Raw genomic sequence first — 26690 nt, forward strand, 5'->3', positions numbered from 1 at the left:
CTGGCAGGCGGATGCATTCTCAATGGATCCGCCTCCACTGAGAATGCATTGGGGCCAGACGGATGCGTTCGGGGCCGCTCGTGAGCCCCTTCAAACGGAGCGCACGAGCGGACACCCGAACGCTAGTGTGAAAGTAGCCTTAGGTATCACCGTGTCCGTATCGACCGGCTCTATAAAAATATTGCATGACCTAACCCCTCAGATGAACACCGTAAAAAAGTTGTGCTTGGTATCGCGCTCAGCCCCATTCACATCTATGGGGCTGAGCTGCGCGTAAGCCACTTGACGGATAAATGCGATTTCACATGGACAAGGCAAAGCTGCGAGCACCGATGCCTTCTCAACCAGCTGATCGGCGGGGTCCTGGGTGTTAGACCCCCGCTGATCACATACTGATAACCTATCCAGAGGATCGGTCATCAGTAGAAAAGTTTTCGAAAACCCCTTTTAGCTTTCATACGTGTGGGGAGGGATAGCTGACGGCCTAGGGAGCATTATGTCAGTGTTATCCAATACATTCCAGAACTCTAAGGGTTACATAGCATCGTAAATCAATATAATGCTGTGTGGCCCAGTCAGTGCTACGTAGATCAGGATGGGAGCTCTCGTAGACACACACAGCGAGTTCTACCAACCTAAAGCCTCATTCTCACGTCAGTGTTTGGTCAGTGATTGGAACCTCCACAGACATAAGGTATAAGGGAAAGAGCTGCACCTGTTCTGTGTTTAGAGCCGCACCTGGTTTGGCTCAAAATCACTGATAGAAATCACTGACCAAACACTGACGTGTGAATGAGGCATTAGAGTGATAGACAATGACATTGTTCCTTCTGAGATGTAATTCATACATGTGGCCACTTAAGGGCGACATTGACTACGTTTTGCAACAGTTGATTCTTGTCTTGGATCAAGAAAGCGGGAAACCAATAGAGATCCATAATCAGAGACTTGGCCCCGCCCACTCCTTGTGTTTAACCCATTACAACCCTTTAATGCTGCAACTAGAATAAAAGTTATACCACAACTGGCAGAATTACCCGGCTCTGCACCGCTCTGTTTTGTTTGTTGTTTGTGTGTGTGGTTAAAAGACCTCCACAGTGCCCCCCTAACAATGACCTCCACAGTGACCACATAACAGTGTCCCACCTAACAGTGACCTCCACAGTGACCACATAACAGTGACATCCACAGTGCCTCATAACAGTGCCCCCCTAACAGTGACCTCCACAGTGCCCCCCTAACAGTGACCTCCACAGTGCCTCATAACAGTGACATCCACAGTGCCTCATAACAGTGACATCCACAGTGCCTCATAACAGTGCCCCCCTAACAGTGACCTCCACAGTGCCCCCCTAACAGTGACCTCCACAGTGCCCCCCTAACAGTGCCCCCCAACAGTGACCTCCACAGTGCCCCCAAACAGTGACCTCCACAGTGCCCCCCAACAGTGACCTCCACAGTGCCCCCCCAACAGTACCCCCCTAACAGTGACCTCTACAGTGCCCCCCTAACAGTGACTTCCACAGTGCCTCATAACAGTGACCTCCACAGTGTTCCCCTAACAGTGACCTCCACAGTGCCCCCCTAACAGTGACCTCCACAGTGCCCCCCTAACAGTGACCTCCACAGTGCCCCCCTAACAGTGACCTCCACAGTGCCCCCCTAACAGTGACCTCCACAGTGCCCCCATAACAGTGACATCCACAGTGCCCCCTAACAGTGACCTCCACAGTGCCCCCCTAACAGTGACATCCACAGTGCCCCCATAACAGTGACATCTCCAGCGCCCCCATAACGGTGTCATCCACAGTGCCCCCACAACAGTGACATCCACAGTGCCCTCATAACGGTGACATCCACAATGCCCTATAACGATGACATCCACAGTGCCCCCATAACAGAGACATCCACAGTGCCCCCATAACAGAGACATCCACAGTGCCCCCATAACGGTGACATCCACAGTGCCCCCATAACGGTGACATCCACACTGCCCCCATAACAGTGTCATCCACAGTGCCCCCATAACAGTGTCATCCACAGTGCCCCCATAATAGTGACATCCACAGATGCCCCCATAACAGTGACATCCACAGATCCCGCATAACAGTGACCTCCACAGTGCACCCATAACAGTGACATCCACAGATTCCCCATAACAGTCACCTCCACAGATCCCCCATAACAGTGACATCCACAGATGCCCCCATAACAGTGTCATCCACAGATCCCGCATAACAGTGACATCCACAGATGCCCCCATAACAGTGACATCCACAGATCCCCCATAACAGTGTCATCCACAGTGCCCCCATAACAGTGCCATCCACAGATCCCCCATAACAGTGTCATCCACAGATGCCCCCATAACAGTGACATCCACAGATCCCCCATAACAGTGACATCCACAGTGCCCCCATAACAGTAACCTCCACAGTGCCCCCATAACAGTGACATCCACAGTGCCCCCATAACAGTGTCATCCACAGATCCCCCATAACAGTGACATCCACAGATCCCGCATAACAGTGACATCCACAGTGCCCCTATAACAGTGACATCCACAGTGCCCCCATAACAGTGACATCCACAGTGTCCCCATAACAGTGACATCCACAGTGCCCCCATAACAGTGACATCCACAGTGCCCCCATAACAGTGACATCCACAGTGTCCCCATAACAGTGACATCTCCAGTGCTCCCATAACGGTGACATCCACAGTGTCCCCATAACAGTGACATCCACAGTGCCCCCATAACAGTGACATCCACAGTGCCTCCATAACAGTGACATCCACAGTGCCCCCATAACAGTGACATCCACAGATGCCCCGATAACAGTGTCATCCACAGATCCCGCATAACAGTGACATCCACAGATGCCCCCATAACAGTGACATCCACAGATCCCCCATAACAGTGACATCCAGAGTGCCCCCATAACAGTAACCTCCACAGTGCCCCCATAACAGTGACATCCACAGTGCCCCCATAACAGTGTCATCCACAGATCCCCCACAACAGTGACATCCACAGATCCCGCATAACAGTGACATCCACAGTGCCCCCATAACAGTGACATCCACAGTGCCCCCTTAACAGTGACATCCACAGTGCCCCCATAACAGTGACATCCACAGTGCCCCCATAACAGTGACATCCACAGTGTCCCCATAACAGTGACATCCACAGTGTCTCTTTAACAGTGACATCCACAGTGTCCCCATAACAGTGACATCCACAGTGCCCCCATAACAGTGACATCCACAGTGCCCCCATAACAGTGACATCCACAGTGCCCCCATAACAGTGACATCCACAGTGCCCCCATAACAGTGACATCCACAGCGCCCCCATAACAGTGACCTCCACAGCGCCCCCATAACAGTGACATCCACAGTGTTTATTTCAGTGAGGCAAAGACTGAAGGACACGTGAGCGTCTATTGGCTATTATGGGTCATGTGATGGTGGATATCTCAGGAACGGTGCGTCCTAGAGAGCGGAGACCTATACACCATTTTTGCGGTCTGTATGTGTAAAACCATTCACCTCAATGGGGCTGCAAAAAAACGGAAATGATTCTGTGTGCATTCCGTGTCCGCATGGCCGTTCCGCTAAATAATAGAACATGTCCACATTAGGGGCCGAGCATTGTTACGCAAAATGGGGGTGACACGCGCTCAGTGTGTGCGCCGTACTGCGACTTTTACTGAACTAAGATAAACCATCCGTTGTCACATTTAGGGGCGTGTATCCTCGTGGCAAATAACCGTAGGTCAACGCGGTTTGAGTGAATCTTTCTGTCTGTAGAAGGATCTGACATTACGTATCTCCTGACCGTCGGGCGCAATTTCACGGTTGTTCGCAGATTCTATGACATTAGCAAGCGTCCCGGTCACCGTCCGTTTCCTTCCATCGCATCTACGAGATAAATCAGTTATGTCCACCGATGTTCAACCAGATGTGAAGATAAGATACAGATGTAGCAGAGCTGGGTGTGTCACGATTCAGGATCCATCAGATGTAGCAGAGCTGGGTGTGTCACGATTCAGGATCCATCAGATATAGCAGAGCTGGGTGTGTCACGATTCAGGATCCATCAGATGTAGCAGAGCTGGGTGTGTCACGATTCAGGATCCATCAGATGTAGCAGAGCTGGGTGTGTCACGATTCAGGATCCATCAGATGTAGCAGAGCTGGGTGTGTCACGATTCAGGATCCATCAGATGTAGCAGAGCTGGGTGTGTCACGATTCAGGATCCATCAGATGTAGCAGAGCTGGGTGTGTCACGATTCAGGATCCATCAGATGTAGCAGAGCTGGGTGTGTCACGATTCAGGATCCATCAGATGTAGCAGAGCTGGGTGTGTCACGATTCAGGATCCATCAGATGTAGCAGAGCTGGGTGTGTCACGATTCAGGATCCATCAGATGTAGCAGAGCTGGGTGTGTCACGATTCAGGATCCATCAGATGTAGCAGAGCTGGGTGTGTCACGATTCAGGATCCATCAGATGTAGCAGAGCTGGGTGTGTCACGATTCAGGATCCATCAGATGTAGCAGAGCTGGGTGTGTCACGATTCAGGATCCATCAGATGTAGCAGGGCTGGGTGTGTCACGATTCAGTATCCATCAGATGTACTAGAGCTGGGTGTGTCACGATTCAGGATCCATCAGATGTAGTAGAACGGGTCTTGTGAGATTCAGCAGAGCAGAATATGTCATTTTACATAGTTCATGGTGAATTTGACAACCCGGGTCCAGCTTCCTCTGACAGATGAAGCAGAGTTGGGTTTGTCATTTGGCTCGGCACAAAGTTTGTCTAACTGGCTTTGTCAGATGTAAGATATCGGGTTATATCAGATGCAGCAGAGCTGACTGTCATTTATCACAGCTTATGGTAGGGTTGTCAGACAGCAGACTGTCAGATGCAGCAGAGTGGAGTTTATTAATTAGCACAATTTACGGTGGGTTTGTCAGATGCATCACAGCTGGGTTTGTCAACTCGCGCCATCTAGTGAAAGGTTTTCAGTTGTAGCAAAACTGGCTTTGTCCGATGCAGCAGAGTGGAGTTTGTCATTTAACGACATTTATGAGTAGGGTTGTCAAATACAGCAAGCCTGACAATGAGTGCCATTGATAATGCGTATTATCAGATGCAGCAGAGTGGACTTTGTTAGCACAATTTCTGATAGGTTTGCCAAGTACAGCAGAGCTGACTTTGTTATTGCTTCACCTGTCAGATGCAGCTGTCATGGCAAAGCTGTGTTTGTCATTTAGCAAAAATGATAGCCAGCTTGTCAGATGTAGCAGGACTGAGTAGCATTTAGCACAATTTCTAGTATTTATTTTTTTTAGATGTAGAGAGCTGAGTTTGTCATTCAGACATATAACACACGTCATATTTTTTTTCTAGATGTAGCAGAACAGAGTTTATGGTGACACGCACAGACGTAGCAGCGGTGGTTCTGACTGCTATCATATCGCAAGGTGTTTTACATAGGACTGCAGGGACAGTGCATAATATTTATCACAATGCACAAAGGAAACAGCTCAATGACAAATCCAGCTCTGCTACATAATTTTTGTGGCATCGGCGCTAATTATTGCATGCAGATATGATTATGTCCGAGTCTTCATGCCCCCCACCATGTATGGCCGCCTGAGGAGGCAGCGGTCTCATGTTGCCTGTGCACTGTGCTGTCTTCCTGCTCCCTCCCTCTCTCTCTCTTCCTCCCTCCCTCCTTCCCTGGCTGTCTCGTCCTCCCCTCCTTTTTCAGACTTATGGCCCGGAAGAAAACCCAACCCTGCAGGAAGCAGAAAGTCCTCCTCTATCTGTCTGGATCCCCCACCCCCTCCATCAGAAATCTGCCTCTCCCCCCTCCCCAGCCTGTGCAGAGGAGAGGGGGCGACCCCCCAAGAAGAGACCAAGAGAGGAGGCGCAAAGTGTCAGAGGCAACAGGAGGGGAACCAGGGTGAGGAGGAAGCAAAAGGGAGACGCAGAGACAGAAGTGACAGCTCCAGACAGATGTGTTCACACGCGGATAATTATAGACACTCGTACACACACGCCGGGGCAGGTACACGCTGCAGTGACAGCTCCAAGCACACACGCCCGCCCGTGTCAACATGTGGCCACTGACAGCACCACAAACAAATAGCCTGACAGGTAGAGGGGCGACTGACGGGGAAGACTGACAGCTGATGCGTCTGGCACTGACGACTGAACGGGCAGGCGGTGGAAACCTGGCCAAGAAGAGACGAGACAGCACAGACTGGCACTGGCAGACTGAAATGCGCTGCAAATGTGATGGCGGGCACCGACAGACAATGAGACGCGTAGAGGCGGACGAGACGCATCGAGACATGTGGGCAGACCGAGACAGGGGGACAGCAACAGCAGATAAAGATGGTAGACGGGCACCGAAACGCGTAGGCGAGACCGGCAGTGAACACGATGCTTGTCAGACGGGCAAGCGGGTGCTTTGATGTGGGGTGGGCAGGCAAACAGGTGCTGGCAATGTGGGGTGGGGAAGCAGGGAAGGCAGGCAAACTGGGTCGTGGTTCACCGAGACAGGGAGGTAAGTGGGTGCTGGTAATTTGGGGTAGGCACGAAGGCACTTGCTGGAAATGTGGGGTAAGTAGACAGGTTCTGGGGAAGCGGGAAAAGCAGGCAAAACTGGGTCTTGGTTTACTAGGGGAAGCAGGCAAGTGCTGGAAATGGGGTGCAAGCAAGCGGGCGCTGGTGATAAAGGGCAGGCAGCTAGTATAGTGAGGCAAGCAAGGGTACTGCATGTATAGTGGGTGAGTGGGTAGGCAAGCAGGTGCCTGTGGAAGCAGTAAGGGAAGCAAACTGGGTCTTGGTTTAATGGGGCAGGAAGGCAAGCAGGTGCTGGTAAGGTGGGGTAGGCAGGCAAACCCGGACTTGGCAGGCAAGTGCTGGAAATGTGGGGCAGACATGGGAGCAGGAGCCGAGAATGTACGGAAGATAGGCAAGCGGGTGCTGGTAATGTGGGGTAGACGAGTAGGAAGGTAATAAAGGGCAGGGGACATGCATGTATACTGGGGTGGGTAGGCAAGCAGGTGTGGTGGCGGTGGGAAGGCAGGCAGACTGGGTCTGGGGCATGCAGGCCAGTGCTGGTAATGTGGGGTAGCAAGGAAAGCAGGCGAGGTGTGCAATCAGTGTGGAGTGTGCAAGCAATCAGGGGCTGGTTAATGGTGTATGCAGGCAAGCAATCCTTGGTGTAAAGTGGAAGGCAGGCAAGTAAGTGGTGGTGATGTGGGGCTGTGAGCACAGACTGGTAATTCCCAGCAAGTGCTGGGAATGTTGTGTAGTTGGATGGACAGTTACTGGCAGGTCAGTTGTTGCATGTATAGCAGGATCAGAAGGCAAGCAGATGCAGGTAACAAGCACGATGCATGAACTGGACCGGCAGGCATATGTAAGTTATGTGGGGAATGCAAGCAAGTGCTGGGGGTGCGAGGAAGACGGTCAGGCAGACCCTGGTTATAGGACACGGGCAGGTAAGCAATTGTTGGCGTCTGTTGGGCAAGCAAGCAGAGGCTGGTAGTTCAGGACAGAAAGGTAAGGCAAGCAATGTAGGACATGAAGGCAAGTCACCAGTAATACAGGTCAGTATTAGGAAACGTGGGGCAGGAAGGTAGGTACTGGTCTAGTGTGCCAGGCAATGGGCAGCAGTAATGCAGACCGTGCAGCCAGCGCTGTATTGTGGGGCAGGCAGGCCGGTAAGTGATGGCGGCAGGCAGAAACTGTAAGTCTGAGAAAACGACCGAGAACTGGAAATGTAATATAATATGTGGGACAAATAGAGCGACCGGCACTGCACAGGGAGCATAAACTTTTTTTTTTTCCCTCCTTAAAGGCACCTTAAAATTAAGACAACGTGACAACACACAGACAATTAGATACCATGCAACAGGAGACAGACATCTAGATACAATATGACAACACACTAGACAGGTGTCTAGATACGATGTGACAACACACAAGACAGGCACCTAGATACAACGTAACAACCCACAAGACAGGCACCTAGATACAACGTGACAAGATAGACAGATGTCTAGATACAATGTGACAACACACAGTACAGAAAGATGCCTAGATACAATGTGACAACATACAAGACAGGCACCTAGATACAACGTGACACCACACAATACAGAAAGATGTCTAGATACAACATGACAACAGACAAGACAGGCACCTAGATACAACGTGACAACACAAGACAGGCACCTAGATACAACGTGACAACACACAAGACAGGCACCTAGATACAACGTGACACCACACAATACAGAAAGATGTCTAGATACAACATGACAACACACAAGACAGGCACCTAGATACAACGTGACAACACACAAGACAGGCACCTAGATACAACGTGACAACACAAGACAGGCACCTAGATACAACGTGACAACACACAAGACAGGCACCTAGATACAACGTGACAACACAAGACAGGCACCTAGATACAACGTGACACCACACAAGACAGGCACCTAGATAAAAAGTGACAACACACAAGACAGGCACCTAGATACAACGTGACAACACAAGACAGGCACCTAGATACAACGTGACACCACACAATACAGAAAGATGTCTAGATACAACGTGACAACACACAAGACAGGCACCTAGATACAACGTGACAACACACAAGACAGGCACCTAGATACAACGTGACAACACACAAGACAGGCACCTAGATACAACGTGACAACACACAAGACAGGCACCTAGATACAACGTGACAACACAAGACAGGCACCTAGATACAACGTGACAACACACAGGACAGGCACCTAGATACAACATGACAACACACAAGACAGGCACCTAGATACAACGTGACAACACACAGGACAGGCACCTAGATACAACATGACAACACACAAGACAGGCACCTAGATACAACGTGACAACACACAAGAGATACAGATGTCTAGATACAACGTGACAACACACAAGAGAGACAGATATCTAGATACAACGTGACAACACACAGGACAGACAGATGTCTAGATACAACGTGACAACACACAGGACAGACAGATGTCTAGATACAACGTGACAACACAGAAGAGAGACAGATAGCTAGATACAACGTGACAACACACAAGACAGACAGATGTCTAGATACGTGACAACACACAAGACAGACAGATGTCTAGATACGTGACAAGACACAAGACAGAGAGATGTCTAGATACAACGTGACAAGACACAAGACAGAGAGATGTCTAGATACAACGTGACAACACACAAGACAGACAGATGTCTAGATACGTGACAAGACACAAGACAGAAATCTAGTTACAACATGGACAAGCTGCTATATACATGACAATACTTGAGACAAATGTGACGACACAGACAAACAGGCTACAAGATACAGTGTGACAACACACAGATGGACAGCTACACAGATACAACAGGATGTAGTAAAACAGAAACAACATGCAGACTGACAGATGCATAGATACAATGTGAGAACACAGACAGATACAGTACACACATATATGACAACGCACAGATGGACAGAGGCATACATACTGTATGAGAACACACAGACCGATGTGTAGACAATATGCAGATGGACAGATGCATGGATACAATGTTACAACACAAAAAGGGGCAGGTGCTTAGATGCAGTGTGACAACTCAGTTACAGACATGGATACAATGTGACAACACAGACAGACAAGAATCTAAAAAAATATGGCAACACACAGGCAGACAGCTGCATAAATACAGCCTGACAACACAGGCGGACAGATCCATAAATACAGCCTGACAACACAGGTGGTCAGATATGGTTAACAATGTGACAACACAGGGGAAGATGAGTAGACACACTGTGACAACACACAGCAGACAGACGACTAGACACAATGCAACAACACACAGACTGAAAAATGAAAAGTCTTATAGATTGTAACATTGTATTTATTGTACTGTGCACTACTACTACTGATATACTGTACGCTGTCACCCGAAGCAGTTGGCAGATCAGGCCCCTGTCTACAGTAACTGTTGGTAGACTGGTGGCTTTTTGTCTGGCCTCTATTTGTTTCAAGGGTATGTGAAAATAATGTGGTGATAGTTTAAAGTGAATTTCTGTCACCAGACAGCTCTGATTAATGTATTAATATATCCTCAGAACAGTATATTTGTAATGATACACAGCTCCAAATCCCCTGCACAAAGTTACGTGATACGGTTCTGGCTACCTGTATCCGTCACTAGAGGGAGCTCACTGCATACTATATATACAATGAACTCATTGATGTCGGTATACAGTGAGCTCCCTCTAGTGGTGAATGCAGGTAACCATAACTTTACCATGTAACTCTATGTATGTGCAGGGAATTTGGAGATCTCCAACAGAAACTTAAGCCCCTGTAATAATATAGAAAGAAGTTAATCCACTCAAAAACTTTTATCTATAAACTAGCGGTCATGTGTTGACCTTCCTTTTAAACCCTACTTGCAGTATTCTATGCAGTTGTTGCGCTAAACAGAAAATCTAGGCCCATATGTCAGGTATTGTGAAGAGAGGGTAAAGAGATTGTGAGAATAGCAGATGAGCTACAAATGGGAGAATTGTGTTTGGCTAATACTAGTGCATGAAATGTACCTGGAAATGTACTAATAGAAATAAGATCATTATTATAGTAGTCATATTCTAATACATAGGAGGTAGTATTATAGTAGTTATATTCTTGTACATAGGAGGTAGTATTATAGTAGTTTTATTCTTGTACATAGGAGCAGTATTATAGTAGTTATATTCCTGTACAGAGGAGGCAGTATTATAGTAGTTATATTCTTGTACATAGGAGCAGTATTATAGTAGTTATATTCTTGTACATAGGAGCAGTATTATAGTAGTTATATTCTTGTACATAGGAGGCAGTATTATAGTAGTTATATTCTTGTACATAGGAGGCAGTATTATAGTAGTTATAGTCTTGTACATAGGATCAGTATTATAGTAGTTATATTCTTGTATATAGGAGCAGTATTATAGTAGTTATACTCTTGTACATAGGAGCAGTATTATAGTAGTTATATTCTTGTACATAGGAGGTAGTATTATAGTAGTTATATTCTTGTACATAAGGGCAGTATTATAGTAGTTATATTCTTGTACATAGGAGCAGTATTATAGTAGTTATATTCTTGTACATAGGAGCAGTATTATAGTAGTTATATTCTTGTACATAGGAGCAGTATTATAGTAGTTATATTCTTGTACATAGGAGGTAGTATTATAGTAGTTATATTCTTGTATATAGGAGCAGTATTATAGTAGTTATATTCGTGTACATAGGAGGCAGTATTATAGTAGTTATATTCTTGTACATAGGAGGCAGTATTATAGTAGTTATAGTCTTGTACATAGGAGCAGTATTATAGTAGTTATATTCTTGTACATAGGAGGCAGTATTATAGTAGTTATATTCTTGTACATAGGAGCAGTATTATAGTAGTTATATTCTTGTATATAGCAGACAGTATTATAGTAGTTATATTCTTGTACATAGGAGCAGTATTATAGTAGTTATATTCTTGTACATAGGAGGCAGTATTATAGTAGTTATATTCTTGTACATAGGAGGCAGTATTATAGTAGTTATAGTCTTGTACATAGGAGCAGTATTATAGTAGTTATATTCTTGTACATAGGAGGCAGTATTATAGTAGTTATATTCTTGCACATAGGAGGCAGTATTATAGTAGTTATATTCTTGTACATAGAAGGCAGTATTATAGTAGTTATATTCTTGTACATAGGAGCAGTATTATAGTAGTTATATTCTTGTATATAGGAGCAGTATTATAGTAGTTATATTCTTGTATATAGGAGCAGTAATATAGTAGTTATATTCTTGTACATAGGAGGCAGTATTATAGTAGTTATATTCCTGTACATAGGGGCAGTATTATAGTAATTATATTCTTGTACATAGGAGCAGTATTATAGTAGTTATATTCTTGTACATAGGAGCGGTATTATAGTAGTTATATTCCTGTACATAGGGGCGGTATTATAGTAGTTATATTCTTGTACATAGGAGCAGTATTATAGTAGTTATATTCTTGTACATAGGAGCAGTATTATAGTAGTTATATTCTTGTACATAGGAGCAGTATTATAGTAGTTATATTCCTGTACATAGGAGCGGTATTATAGTAGTTATATTCCTGTACATAGGAGCGGTATTATAGTAGTTATATTCTTGTACATAGGAGCGGTATTATAGTAGTTATATTCTTGTACATAGGAGCGGTATTATAGTAGTTATATTCCTGTACATAGGGGCAGTATTATAGTAGTTATATTCTTGTACATAGGAGCAGTATTATAGTAGTTATATTCTTGTACATAGGAGCAGTATTATAGTAGTTATATTCTTGTACATAGGAGCAGTATTACAGTAGTTATATTCTTGTACATAGGAGCAGTATTACAGTAGTTATATTCTTGTACATAGGAGCAGTATTATAGTAGTTATATTCTTGTACATAGGAGCAGTATTATAGTAGTTATATTCTTGTACATAGGAGCAGTATTATAGTAGTTATATTCTTGTACATAGGAGGCAGTATTATAGTAGTTCTATTCTTGTACATAGAAGCAGTATTATAGTAGTTATATTCTTGTACATAGGAGCAGTATTATAGTAGTTATATTCTCGTACATAGGAGGCAGTATTATAGTAGTTATATTCTTGTACATAGGAGCAGTATTATAGTAGTTATATTCTTGTACATAGGAGCAGTATTATAGTAGTTATATTCTTGTACATAGGAGCAGTATTATAGTAGTTATATTCTTGTACATAGGAGCAGTATTATAGTAGTTCTATTCTTGTACATAGGAGGCAGTATTATAGTAGTTATATTCGTGTACATAGGAGCAGTATTATAGTAGTTCTATTCTTGTACATAGGAGACAGTATTATAGCAGTTATATTCCTGTATATAGGAGCAGTATTATAGTAGTTATAGTCTTGTACATAGGGGCAGTATTATAGTAGTTATATTCTTGTACATAGGAGGCAGTATTATAGTAGTTATATTCTTGTACATAGCAGTATTATAGTAGTTATATTCTTGTACATAGGAGCAGTATTATAGTAGTTATATTCTTGTACATAGGAGGAAGTATTATAGTAGTTATATTCTTGTACATAGGAGCCGTATTATAGTAGTTATATTCTTGTATATAGGAGCAGTATTATAGTAGTTATATTCCTGTACATAGGAGCAGTATTATAGTAGTTATATTCTTGTACATAGGAGCAGTATTATAGTAGTTATATTCTTGTACATAGGAGCAGTATTATAGTAGTTCTATTCATGTATATAGGAGGCAGTATTATAGTAGTTATATTTTTGTACATAGGAGCAGTATTATAGTAGTTATATTCTTGTACATAGGAGCAGTATTATAGTAGTTATATTCTTGTACATAGGAGCAGTATTATAGTAGTTATATTCTTGTACATAGGAGCAGTATTATAGTAGTTATATTCTTGTACATAGGAGCAGTATTATAGTAGTTATATTCTTGTACATAGGAGCAGTATTATAGTAGTTATATTTTTGTACATAGGAGCAGTATTATAGTAGTTATATTCTATGTTCATCCACGCGTTCACGTCTCTAAACGCCAACAGATATTTGCATATGTCACATTTTAGAGACCATCCCATAAAATTTAGATTTCATGACATTCTTACCCGCTCTTTTCCCTCTCAGCCTCATGATGGCGTCGGACCTGGGTAGCAGCTTGACCTCTATAGACTGGCTCCCGCAGCTGACCATCCAGGCTGCTATGAAAGGGTCACAGCAGGGCAGCGGAGGAAGAAAAGGACCGGGATCTCCCACTGACCCCAACGCCATGTTAACTAAGGAGGAGGCGGCGGCACACCGTGATGGAAAACCCCCTTATAGTTATGCCAATCTCATCCAGTATGCAATAAACTCTGCACCTGCCAGGAGGATGACCCTCAGTGAGATCTATCGCTGGATCTGTGACAACTTCCCCTATTACCGCAATGCCGGTGTAGGGTGGAAGGTAATCACACCTCTCTGTATAATGCTCTCCATCGCTATATCAAAAAGAGAAATTATCTATGTATTTTTTTATTACAATGTTATAATGTTATTTCTTTTCTGCAGAACTCAATCCGCCACAACCTGTCACTAAATAAATGTTTCAGGAAAGTGCCGCGCCCCAGAGACGACCCGGGAAAGGTGAGCTATAATGACTCTTATAGATATATATATATATATAGTGTAATAGAAGACGATAAGCAGCACACAAAAAAAAAATTAAAAATGCAAAAACAAATTTTTAAAAAAATGTAATCCCTCTCAAGAACAAGGATCCAACAGATTTAAAAAATAATAATTTGTAAAGAGAAAGCACTCCAATATATATTTATATACAGTGCTGCCCATAATTATTCATACCCCTGGCAAATTTTGACTTAAAGTTACTTTTATTCAACCAGCAAGTAATTTTTGGACAGGAAATGACATAGATGTCTCCCAAAAGATAATAAGACGATGTACAAGTGACATTATTGTGGGGGGAAAAAACATTTCTCCGCTTTTATTTACATTTGAGCAGAAAGTGTCCCGTCCAAAATTATTCATACCCTTCTCAAACTGTCACAGTCTGTGGGAAAATCCAAAGTTCTATACCATTCCAAGTAGTCCTAGCTGTTCTAAAGCGTCCTAATTACCCTGATTAATTGGGAACAGCTGTTTTAATCAACTCAACAGGTGAAAAACAGCAGCTCTCTGCAGTTGGTTTGTGGACAGTCATGGCCAAGACAAAGGAGCTCAGTGAGGACCTGCGGCTGCGCATTGTGGCTGCTCACAAGTCAGGAAAGGGGCTACAAGGCCATTTCTAAATGTTTTCTAGTTCCAGTGGCTACAGTGCAAAGTATTATAAAAAAATACAAGATGTTCCGCACTGTGGAAAATCTCAGAGGACGTGATCGGAAGGCAAAGGTGACACCTGTGCTGCCAGGAGGATAGTCAGAGAGGTGAAAAAGAATCCAAGTATCACCACCAAGGCCATCCTGGGGAATCTGGGCTCTGCTGGTGGCAATGTCTCAAGGCAGACGATCCAACGGACACTGCACACTGCAGACCAAGGAGGACGCCACTTCTCCAGATAAGACACACAAAAGCTCGCATGGCCTTTACAAAAGCTCATCTGGACAAAGAAGAAGACTTCTGGTCTTCTGTGTTATGGTCAAATGAAACAAAAATTGAATTGTTTGGTCACAATGATGTTTCCTTCATTTGGCGTAAAAAAGGAGAAGCCTTCAACCCAAAGAACACCATCCCCACTGTCAAACATGGTGGTGGGAACCTAATGCTTTGGGGGTGTTTTTCAGCCAATGGACCAGGGAACCTAATCACAGTAAACGGCGCCATGAAAAAAGAGCAATACATGAGGATTCTCATTGACAACATCAGGCAGTCTGTGGACATTTCAGCATGACAATGACCCAAAACACACAGCAAAAGTGGTGAAGAAATGGTTAGCAGACAACAACATTAACGTTTTGGAGGGGCCCAGCCAGAGTCCAGACTTGAATCCAATTGAGAATCTGTGGAGGGAGCTAAAGATCAGGGTGATGGCAAGAAGACCCTCCGACCTGAAAGATCTGGAGCTCATTGCTGAAGATGAATGGGCAAAAATACCTGTGGAGACCTGCAAAAAGCTGGTCTGCAGTTATAGGAAGCGTTGATTGCTGTAATAGCCAATCAAGGCTTTTCTATTGATTATTGAGAAGGGTAGGAATAATTTGGGACTGGACACTTTTTGCTCAAATGTAAATAAAAGCTGAGAAATGTTTTTTTCCCCCACAATAATGCCTCTTTTACATCGTCCTATTATCCTTTGGGAGACACCTATGTCACTTCCCATCCAAAAATTACTTGCTGGTTGAATAAAAGTAACTTAAGGTCAAAATTTGCCAGGGGTATGAATAATTATGGGCAGCACTGTATACACACATACACATCTAATACTAATGGAAAAAATGTCCATGATTTAATTTTTCTTGGAAATAGCTGCCTTACGCTGGTTGCTAAAGTTCACCCAGATATACTTCCTGATGCCCCTTTTTTTTTTTTTTTTTTTAGATCCAGTGACCTACCGGGCTCTCCATGGGTAATCTAGGTGGAGGCTTCCACCTACAGTAGCAGTGAGCCCGGTGACATCACCGACACTAATGGGCAGGCATTAGCGCTGTCCTTGCCTGTAAAACAGCTAGGTCAGAACTAAAGCCCGCCCATCAGTGCTGGTGACGTCATCGGGAACAGTGCTAGGAGGAAGCCTCCCGCCTAGCTGTGCAGGGCTAGGGAGAGCATCGGAGCGTGAAATACTTAGATTCTCATGTCAGAGGGGCTGAATGGGAGAATACGGGGATATGGCTGGGTTCAGCTTTGAACCCAGACAACCCCTTTAAAAAGGGTTTTCCTAGATTTTAACCCTTTGAGCCCGTGAGGTGTTTTCCATTGCACCCGGCTCCCCCGATCTGCGCGATTCCTGGTTTCTGCACCTCCAGATGCCCCTCAGATGACCACGGCATCTGAATGATTAAAAGCCCACAGTCAGCATTACCACCGATCGCGGACATTACACATCGCCATACAAAAATGAGTAACTGTACTTGTTATCACACTGTGTCGTCTTCTCAAACAGCCGATTGCCGGGGGTCCCGGTGTCGGATCTCCACCGATCAGATACTGAAGACATATCCGGAGGATACGTCATTAGTATTAAAATCCCAGAAAAACCCCTTTAAAGTTTACTGTCCACCAATACCCCTGTCAGTGACATCGACATCTGTTATCTACAGTATTATGATAAAAAATACATATGTTTATCCTTGGCACCTAATTTCCAGGGATCGTACTGGATGATTGACAGCTGTCCCAAAGAAGATGTAGCCCTCCCCCGCAGAAAGCGTCCACACCCCGACGATGAGGTAAGCATCACTACATATTACATTAAGGAATTGTACTGTGAGCGATATACCTAATATAATGGTACTGAAGTAATTGCAGTCTTTACTTCAAGATGACTTCAAGGGTAAGGGCTGAATGGAAGACTAATTCCAGTCACAGCCCTGCATGACTCCCAGCATTTATGGCAGCCTGTACAAACAAGACCAGTGCTAACAGCCGTCATTATATGGCTGGATTGTTAAAGACCGACAGTATGTCTATGGTCAGCAATACACAGAATGTCTCCCAGTCATATAATGTAATGATTTCTATGCACAGCTCTCCCAGGATTCCCCCGAACCGGAGGTCAATAAAAGCCCCATGAGTTCCACCAGTGATGTGTCCTTACCTACAGAAAACACTCAAGGTCATCACATGGAAGGCAACTCAACCCTCCCCAGCTACAGCCAGGTAAGTGACCAAGAGCATTGTGTAACACAGACTGTAATCAGCACTGAGCACCAACTACAAGAATAAAACTACTATAATACTGCTCCTATGTACAAGAAAATAACTACTATAATACTGCTCCTATGTACAAGAATATAACTACTATATTACTGCCTCCTATGTACAAGAATATAACTACTATAATACTGCCTCCTATGTACAAGAATATAACTACTATAATACTGCCTCCTATGTACAAGAATATAACTACTATAATACTGCTCCTATGTACAAGAATATAACTACTATAATAGTGCTCCTATGTACAAGAATATAACTAATATAATACTGCTCCTATGTACAAGAATATAACTGCTATAATACTGCTCCTATGTACAAGAATATAACTGCTATAATACTGCTCCTATGTACAAGAATATAACTAATATAATACTGCTCCTATGTACAAGAATATAACTACTATAATACTGCCTCCTATGTACAAGAATATAACTACTATAATACTGCTCCTATGTACAAGAATATAACTACTATAATACTGCTCCTATGTACAAGAATATAACTACTATAATACTGCCTCCTATGTACAAGAATATAACTACTATAATACTGCTCCTATGTACAAGAATATAACTGCTATAATACTGCTCCTACGTACAAGAATATAACTACTATAATACTGCTCCTATGTACAAGAATATAACTACTATAATACTGCTCCTATGTACAAGAATATAACTACTATATTACTGCCTCCTATGTACAAGAATATAACTACTATAATACTGCCTCCTATGTACAAGAATATAACTACTATAATACTGCTCCTATGTACAAGAATATAACTACTATAATACTGCTCCTATGTACAAGACTATAGCTACTATAATACTGCTCCTATGTACAAGAATATAACTACTATAATACTGCCTCCTATGTACAAGAATATAACTACTATAATACTGCCTCCTATGTACAAGAATATAACTACTATAATACTGCTCCTATGTACAAGAATATACCTACTATAATACTGCCCCCTATGTACAAGAATATAACTACTATAATACTGCTCCTATGTACAAGAATATAACTACTATAATACTGCTCCTATGTACAAGACTATAACTACTATAATACTGCCTCCTATGTACAAGCATATATCTACTATAATACTGCCTCCTATGTACAAGGATATAACTACTATAATACTGCTCCTATGTACAAGAATATAACTACTATAATACTGCCTCCTATGTACAAGAATATAACTACTATAATACTGCTCCTATGTACAAGAATATAACTACTGTAATACTGCTCCTATGTACAAGAATATAACTACTATAATACTGCCTCCTATGTACAATAATATACCTACTATAATACTGCCCCCTATGTACAAGAATATAACTACTATAATGCTGCTCCTATGTACAAGACTATAACTACTATAATGCTGCTCCTATGTATGAGAATATAACTACTATAATACTGCTCCTATGTACAAGAATATAACTACTATAATACTGCTCCTATGTACAAGAATATAACTGCTATAATACTGCTCCTATGTACAAGAATATAACTACTGTAATACTGCTCCTATGTACAAGAATATAACTACTATAATACTGCCTCCTATGTACAATAATATAACTACTATAATACTGCTCCTATGTACAAGAATATAACTACTATAATACTGCCTCCTATGTTCAAGAATATAACTACTATAATACTGCTCCTGTGTACAAGAATATACCTACTATAATACTGCTCCTAAGTACAGGAATATAACTACTATAATACTGCCTCCTATGTACAAGAATATAACTACTGTAATACTGCTCCTATGTACAAGAATATACCTACTATAATACTGCTCCTAAGTACAGGAATATAACTACTATAATACTGCCTCCTATGTACAAGAATATAACTATAATACTGCCCGTATGTACAAGAATATAACTACTATAATACTGCTCCTATGTACAAGAATATAACTACTATAATACTGCTCCTATGTACAAGAATATAACTACTATAATACTGCCTCCTATGTACAAGAATATAACTACTATAATACTGCCTCCTATGTACAAGAATATAACCACTATAATACTACCTCCTATGTACAAGAATATAACTACTATAATACTGCTCCTATGTACAAGAATATAACTACTATAATACTGCTCCTAAGTACAAGAATATAACTACTATAATACTGCCTCCTATGTATAAGAATATAACTACTATAATACTGCCTCCTATGTACAAGAATATAACTACTATAATACTGCTCCTATGTACAAGAATATAACTACTATAATACTGCTCCTAAGTACAAGAATATAACTACTATAATACTGCTCCCTATGTACAAGAATATAACTACTATAATACTGCCTCCTATGTACAAGAATATAACTACTATAATACTGCCTCCTATGTACAAGAATATAACTACTATAATACTGCTCCTATGTACAGGAATATAACTACTATAATACTGCTCCTATGTACAAGAATATAACTACTATAATACTGCCTCCTATGTACAAGAATATAACTACTATAATACTGCTCCTAAGTACAGGAATGTAACTACTATAATACTGCTCCTATGTATAGAAGTATAATTACTTCCCGCCTTGTGTATAGCAGTAGTATGATATGAATGTCTTGGTTGCTCTGGCCGTTGCCATGGTAATAAGTGCCCGCTCTCTGTCTTGCAGGCTGCCTCTGCTCATATGCCAACAGACTCCAGGACTTCATCCTACAACAACAGCGACTGCTACAAGTTTTCCTTCTCGGAGATCCCCGACCTCAGCAGTTCCTTCCGCAGCCTATACCGTACATTGCAGGGTAAACAGGGTGAGAATGGAGGGGGAGGGGGGGCTCAGGAACGTGGGCGGGACGAATACACAGAGCCCGTCATACAGGGGCTATCGCTTCATAAATTATGAGTTTTCCTAAATTATGCAAATTAATCATTGTACTTTTAAAAATCCTGCAACTTTGTAACGCAGTTTGTTTGAAATTCTCGTCATTTTCAAGATCTCTGCTCGCCGTCAATGAATAGGGGTGTTCAAGTTTACATGCACTGCAATGGGACGACTGCATCCAGCTGTCGTGACACTACAACTCTCAGCCACTGGGTAACTTGGCATGCTAGGGGTTGTAGTTCTACAGCAGCAGGAGGGAGGCAGGTGGCGCTCTACTAGTCTTGGCCGTTCTATATAGGAGGGATGCCCAACCTGCGGCCCTCCAGCTGTTGCAAAACTACAACTCCCAGCGTGCCCAGACAGCCTACAGCAAAGCATGATGGGAGTTATAGTTTTACAACAGCTGGAGGGACTCAGGTTGGGCATCCCTGCTATATAGTCCGGAGATTAGCCATATTGGGTCTGACTGTAAACAACGAATGTTCCCTCTTCGCTGAAAGCAAGCAGAGATCTTGAAAATAACCCAAGTATGTTAGGATTTGGCAGGCAGATAGTGATTCTTCATCTCTCCGTCCAGGGCTGTCACCTCTCCCCACTGACGTACAGCCGCCATCGTCAAGCTGCTGCATGTACCAGCAGAATTCGGGGGAGTCCTCCTCGCTGCACCCCCACAACGTCCCCAACATGAACGCGCCCTCCTCTTCTCACCATCAAAGCCAGCACCAGCAGCCGCCCTACCTGCCCTCCCAGCAAATGCCTCGCCCCCCTGCCACCGGGATGTCTATGGGTACGTTCTGTCTGTGATGTCTGCCATTACTAGATCCATTGTCTTGGCAGAAGAGCTTGCAATTACTTTCTTCTCCCCCCTTCCCCCGCAGGACTTCCCAGTGACTGGTGCTCCAACATAGACTCCTTAAAGGAAAGCTTCAAAATGGTCAGCAATTTGGACTGGTCAAACGTGGATCTGTCCCAGTTCTCAGGTAATCCTGCAATTAAGAGGAGGGAGGGGGGGGGGGGGGGAAGGGGAAAACCCTGGGAATGATGCTCGTGGGTCCCCCTACTGGAGAGCGAAGGAAGTAACGTTTGTAAGAAGTAGTTATAATGTATAGTACAAGGGGGCAACTGTCTGATCATTTAGAAACAACATAGCGATACATTATGCCTTGCACTCTAGTCCCATCCAGAACTACACTCACAGCAGAACTCTGAATGCAGCTTTGGGTGTGAATGGAGTATAAAATAGATTTGACGTGTGATTTAAAGGGGCACTCTTATCAATTGATCTCTCCTCTGGCCAGACCTGATGGAGAGTCTACGTCAGGCAGAACTGAAGAACTGGAGCCTGGATCAGCACCACATCGCCAGCTTGTGCGACTCCTTAAGTCACCTGCTCAGTCACACCGGACTCCTGCCTCCCGGCTCCTCACATGGACAAGCGGCCTCCTGCCAGGCTCAGTGCATGCCCCCCACCACCAGCAGCGCCTGCGCACTCCAGGGGGCAAAGCCAGGTCATACCATGGCAGGTAGGCATGATGGGGGCGGCGGGGGGGGGAAGGTGGATCCTGAGCAGTTGCACCCCTTAAATGTAAAAAATATTAAAATCAGACATCATATAGTACCGCCCTGTACCTCACGCGGATCCAGAGATCTCCCCAGTCATTGCTCGAATTGCTCTACTACCTTTTATTTCAGGCTGACAGCTTAGAGGGGCGTGTCCTTTCTCAGGGAGTGTGTCCTTTCCGCTGCAGAGGGTATTAGTTGAAGGATACAACCATCTCAGTTAGCAGGACAGAGAAACTAGACACAGGACAGACAGCAGGTGGCGCTGTACGGGCAGAATTCAGGGAATAGCAGTAACTAGACAACATGCGATCACAGAAGTATTCAGATCCAGGTGCTGTTCTGAAAAACGTTGAATATTTTTGGTGGGACAAACCCTTTAAGGTCAAGCGGATCGTCACCCGGAGCTGGATGAGTGACAATAGTCAGACCCATTAGTGGGGGGGGAAGGGGGGTACGGGTATGTGGAAGGTGCCCACCGCCAGCCTGGTTTGGAGGTCCCTGGCACTTCAGGGGGCTTACCTGCTCGGCTGGGGGCAGGGATGGACAGACAGACGGACACGGCATCGACAGAAAAAGTTTCAGTATTGGAATTGGACCTCGGCTGAAGGCAGATGGGACTAGTTTTTCCTTCAGGACGCTTTTTTTTTTTTTTTTTCATCACTGCATTCCAAAAGCTGGAACTTTTTAAATTGATTGTAAATAATAAAGTTCTGTTAACCAGCAGCCACCACTAGAGGGAGCTCACTGCATCCCGCTCCTACATTGACCTCAATAATAGAACAGTAAACTCCCCCAAGGGGTGGCTGCAGGATAATATTAGTTAAAGGGGTTTTTCTATTTAATTATTGTAAAATAAGAAGAAAAAAGAAAAAGAAAAACTTACCTTTAAAATTTCTCCGCTGCCCCCGGCTAGGCTCGCCATGGTCATTTGCAGCCCACTAGCCTTAGCGGTCGCATGCATGCGTTCATGCATCTGACTTGCTGCAGCGGTCATGTGAACATGACGTCATCACTGCAGGAACAGCGGGGGGTTGCGGTGGGACATTTTAAAGGTAAAGTTTTTTTTTTCTAGGATTGGAGAACCCCTTTAACTCTGCGCAGGCGATTTGGAGGACAACAATGATCGGGAACCCTTTAAAAGAATTATAAAAAAAAAAAATGGCTGCTCGCATTCACATACACTCGATTGCGTCCGGTATTACGGCTCTGACCTATTCATGAAGCTGCAATACCGGACACAACCTCTGGACAGGTGTGGCGCTGTTTTTGGAAGAAAGCAGCCATATTTTTCTAATTCTGTACAACCCCTTTAAGATGGAAGATGACTTTGTAAAAAAAAAAAAAAAGAATGGAATCCCTGAGATTTCCTGGACTGGTAGTGTATGTATTCTAGCGATTATCTTTGACGGTTTTTCTTTCTTTTTACCCTCAGTTACCTCCTACGGGCAGAACCAGCAGCCGCCAGCATCCTGTGGTCACAATTTCATTGCACCCCCTGGGTTTCCCATTCAAACCCAGGCCCCCCCAACATACAGCCAACAAGGTGAGGCCTGCGGGGAAATAAATGCATCGTCCAGATGAGGGTCTGTGTAATAAGGAAATTAAAGGGGATGTCCAAGGGGAGGTCACTACGGATGTTTAGCTATGTATCGTCTTCAGCGCTGGCTGATAGGACTGCAGACTCCAGCTTAAGGTAGACTGAAATCCACACCTGCAGCTTTGTGCCCCTAATGCTTTACTCTGCAGCTCTGCTCCTTTAGTACAGGGCCATGTTCAATGACTTCAGTTTTAGCAGTCTGAAACCAACCCCCTTTCTCATAATAGGCTGAGCCTTCAGCTTTGGGCCCCCAACACTTTACACAGCAGCTCCATTAGGGCACGGCAGTGAACAGACTGTAGATTCCGCTGCATTGTCTATTGGTGTTTGAGGAGGTATAAAATATGCCCATTAGCTGAGCTCTGTGCCCCCAATGCTTTATACTGCAGCTCTGCTTCATTAGGATGGAGCCACGGTCAAGGACTTCAGCTTTAGCTGAAACGTCCATTGGTATCTGAGCCATTAGCGTTGGGTCCCCAATGCTTTAGGGCTCATGCACACAAACGTGTGTTTTTCTTCCATTTCCGTTCCGTTTTTTTTAAAGGTCCGTATGCGGTAACCATTCATTTCAATTGGGCTTGGAAAAAAAAGAGGAAACGACTCAAGTGTGCATTCCGTGTCCGCATGTCCGTTCCGCAAAAAAAACAGAACATGTCCTATTCTTGTCCATATTGCGGACAAGGACAGGCATTGTTAAAATGGATCAGCACAAAAAAAAAAAAACGGATGCAACACGGACGTCACACAGATTTTTTTGCGGATCCGTGTTTTGCGGACCCCAAAATACATACCGTCATGTGCATGAGCCCTTATACTGCAGCTTCACTCCGTTAGGGCATGGCTATGATCAATGACTTTAGATTCAGCTGCATTGTCTATTGGTGTCTAAGGTCGTCCGAAATCCACCTCTCATCTCTTGGCTGCGCCTAACATCTGTGGTCTCCCCTATACTTTACACTGCAGCTTTATTAGTAGGCAGCAAATGTATGGACAGCTGAAAAAGGGGCTCGATTATAATAAAACATGGGTGATTTCTTCCAGAAACAGCGCCACCCTTACCCATGAGGTGTGTCTGGTATTGCAGCCCACTCACTAGCCAGAGCTGTGGCTAGGTGGCGCCGCGCTTCTGTGATATGGCGCCTGGAAGCTTGGGAACAATTATAAACTAAGCAGGGATAATCTGGAATCGCCATTATGATGGGGGGGGGGGGGGGGTTGTAGTTTTCTAAACTTCTTCCTGAAGTGTTCACCGATCCTTTTCCAACCCACAGGTCGCCATTCTCAACGCGCTATGTATCCGCCAACTCGCCAGGTACTCCGTTATCCGCCCAGCGAAGAAATACAAGACGACTTTGATTGGGACTCTATCGCTTAAAGACTCTGCACTGCAAAACCCCAGGCGGAATGCAAAAGAAATCAAGGCGAGGGTTAAATCCTCCCTCCACGTGTATAGATATATATAAATATATAAATGTATATCTTCGCCCGACAATCAGGGCCAATGGGCCCCTCACTGGATAAGGAGACAATTCATGAAGACCCTTCCCACACACGCAGACTCTTCAACCTCTCCCTCTGTGACACTGACGAGTAAGAGAAACGGCGAGGACGGCGACTTCCTCCGACCGCCTAGTATTTCCCAGTGCCAAGGTGATCCGGTGTTACCGTGGGAGAGGGCATTCACGGTGTCTCTGGGGAGCGGAAGGCTGGGTGGCCACTCCACCCAAGGCCAACTTATTTATAAAGCGTACACCTATTGCACAGCACAAAGTGTTAACCAAGGAGTCTGCAGCCATCTTGGACTTGAGACGTTGGTGAGATTTCCTACAGACTTTCCCCCAGTCTCTGGACATAGCCCATCCCGAAATCCCGGAAACAACTGTTCGCAAAGCCGCGCGATTGTCCATCCTCTTTGTATTGCTACAGTTTCATGTTAGATGTCTCTTATGGTTTAACCGTTTTGTTGTGAAGTTCATTGCTGTAGTGGTATGTGGCACTGAGTGGACCCTACAACGCCATGCGTGGCTTCATGGTTTGCGCACCACAAAAACAAGGCTTTTTTTTTGTATAATAACTCCCTCCAGCACTTCTTGTTTTGGGGCGAATTCCAGGGTTGGGTTCCATCTTGGATCGTCACGGGACTGGCAATGATGGTTCCCGGGCACGCAAGTCACAGTAGACTTGTCTAGTATGGAGGTAATCTCAGAAGACAAAGACCACCACAGTGATGAATAGTGCAGTATCAGAGAATCCATGGCTGGTTGATGGGCACAGTCTACTAGTCAATGATTATCCTGGCCACATGTGGGCACAGTCCACTAATCAATGGTTATCCTGGTCATAGTGGACACACTCCACTAGTCAATGATTATCCTGGTCATAGTGGACACAGTCCAGTAGTCAATGGTTTTTCTGATCATATATGTACACAATATACTAGTCATTGGTTATTCAGGTGATATGTGGGCACAGTCTACTAGTCAATGGCGATCCTGGTCATGTGAGCACAGTCCACTAGTCAATGGTTATCCAGATTATGTGTGGGCACAGTCCACTAGTCAATAGCGATCTTGGTCATGTGGGCACAGTCCACTAGTCAATGGTTATCCAGATTATGTGTGGGCACAGTCCACTAGTCAATGGCGATCCTGGTCATGTGGGCACAGTCCACTAGTCAATGGTTATCCAGATTATGTGTGGGCACAGTCCACTAGTCAATGGGGATCTTGGTCATGTGGGCACAGTCCACTAGTCAATGGCGATCCTGGTCATGTGAGCACAATCCACTAGTCAATGGTTATCCAGATTATGTGTGGGCACATTCGACTAGTCAATGGCGATCCTGATCATGTGAGCACAGTCCACTAATCAATGGTTATCCAGATTATGTGTGGGCACAGTCCACTAGTCAATGGCGATCTTGGTCATGTGGGCACAGTCCACTAGTCAATGGCGATCTTGGTCATGTGTGGGCACAGTCCACTAGTCAATGGCGATCTTGGTCATGTGTGGGCACAGTCCACTAGTCAATGGCGATCTTGGTCATGTGTGGGCACAGTCTTACTAGTCATAAAAATCAGAC

At 44.2% G+C, this 26690-nt stretch overlaps 1 protein-coding gene across 4 annotated transcripts; it reads left to right on the forward strand.

Moving 5' to 3' along the window:
• The first annotated feature begins 5787 nt into the window (after positions 1-5787).
• On the forward strand, positions 5788-26665 carry FOXJ2 (forkhead box J2). 4 transcript variants are annotated; one of them, XM_040434722.1, is made up of 11 exons: positions 5788-5978; positions 13808-14126; positions 14231-14305; positions 16984-17064; positions 17363-17494; positions 20239-20377; positions 21026-21235; positions 21327-21428; positions 21747-21971; positions 23444-23554; positions 24880-26665. In XM_040434722.1, exons 1-11 carry the CDS (start codon positions 5788-5790, stop codon positions 24981-24983), a joined length of 1689 nt encoding a protein of 562 aa, XP_040290656.1. In that variant the 3' UTR covers positions 24984-26665. The 4 variants fall into 4 exon arrangements, with proteins under 4 accessions (XP_040290656.1, XP_040290657.1, XP_040290658.1 ...); XM_040434723.1 differs by having other exon boundaries at positions 20239-20368; XM_040434724.1 differs by lacking the exon at positions 5788-5978 and adding an exon at positions 6104-6435.
• Positions 26666-26690: the final 25 nt, after the last annotated feature.

The sequence above is a fragment of the Bufo bufo genome, chromosome 6 (assembly GCF_905171765.1).
Source record: "Bufo bufo chromosome 6, aBufBuf1.1, whole genome shotgun sequence".
NCBI lineage: Eukaryota > Metazoa > Chordata > Amphibia > Anura > Bufonidae > Bufo > Bufo bufo.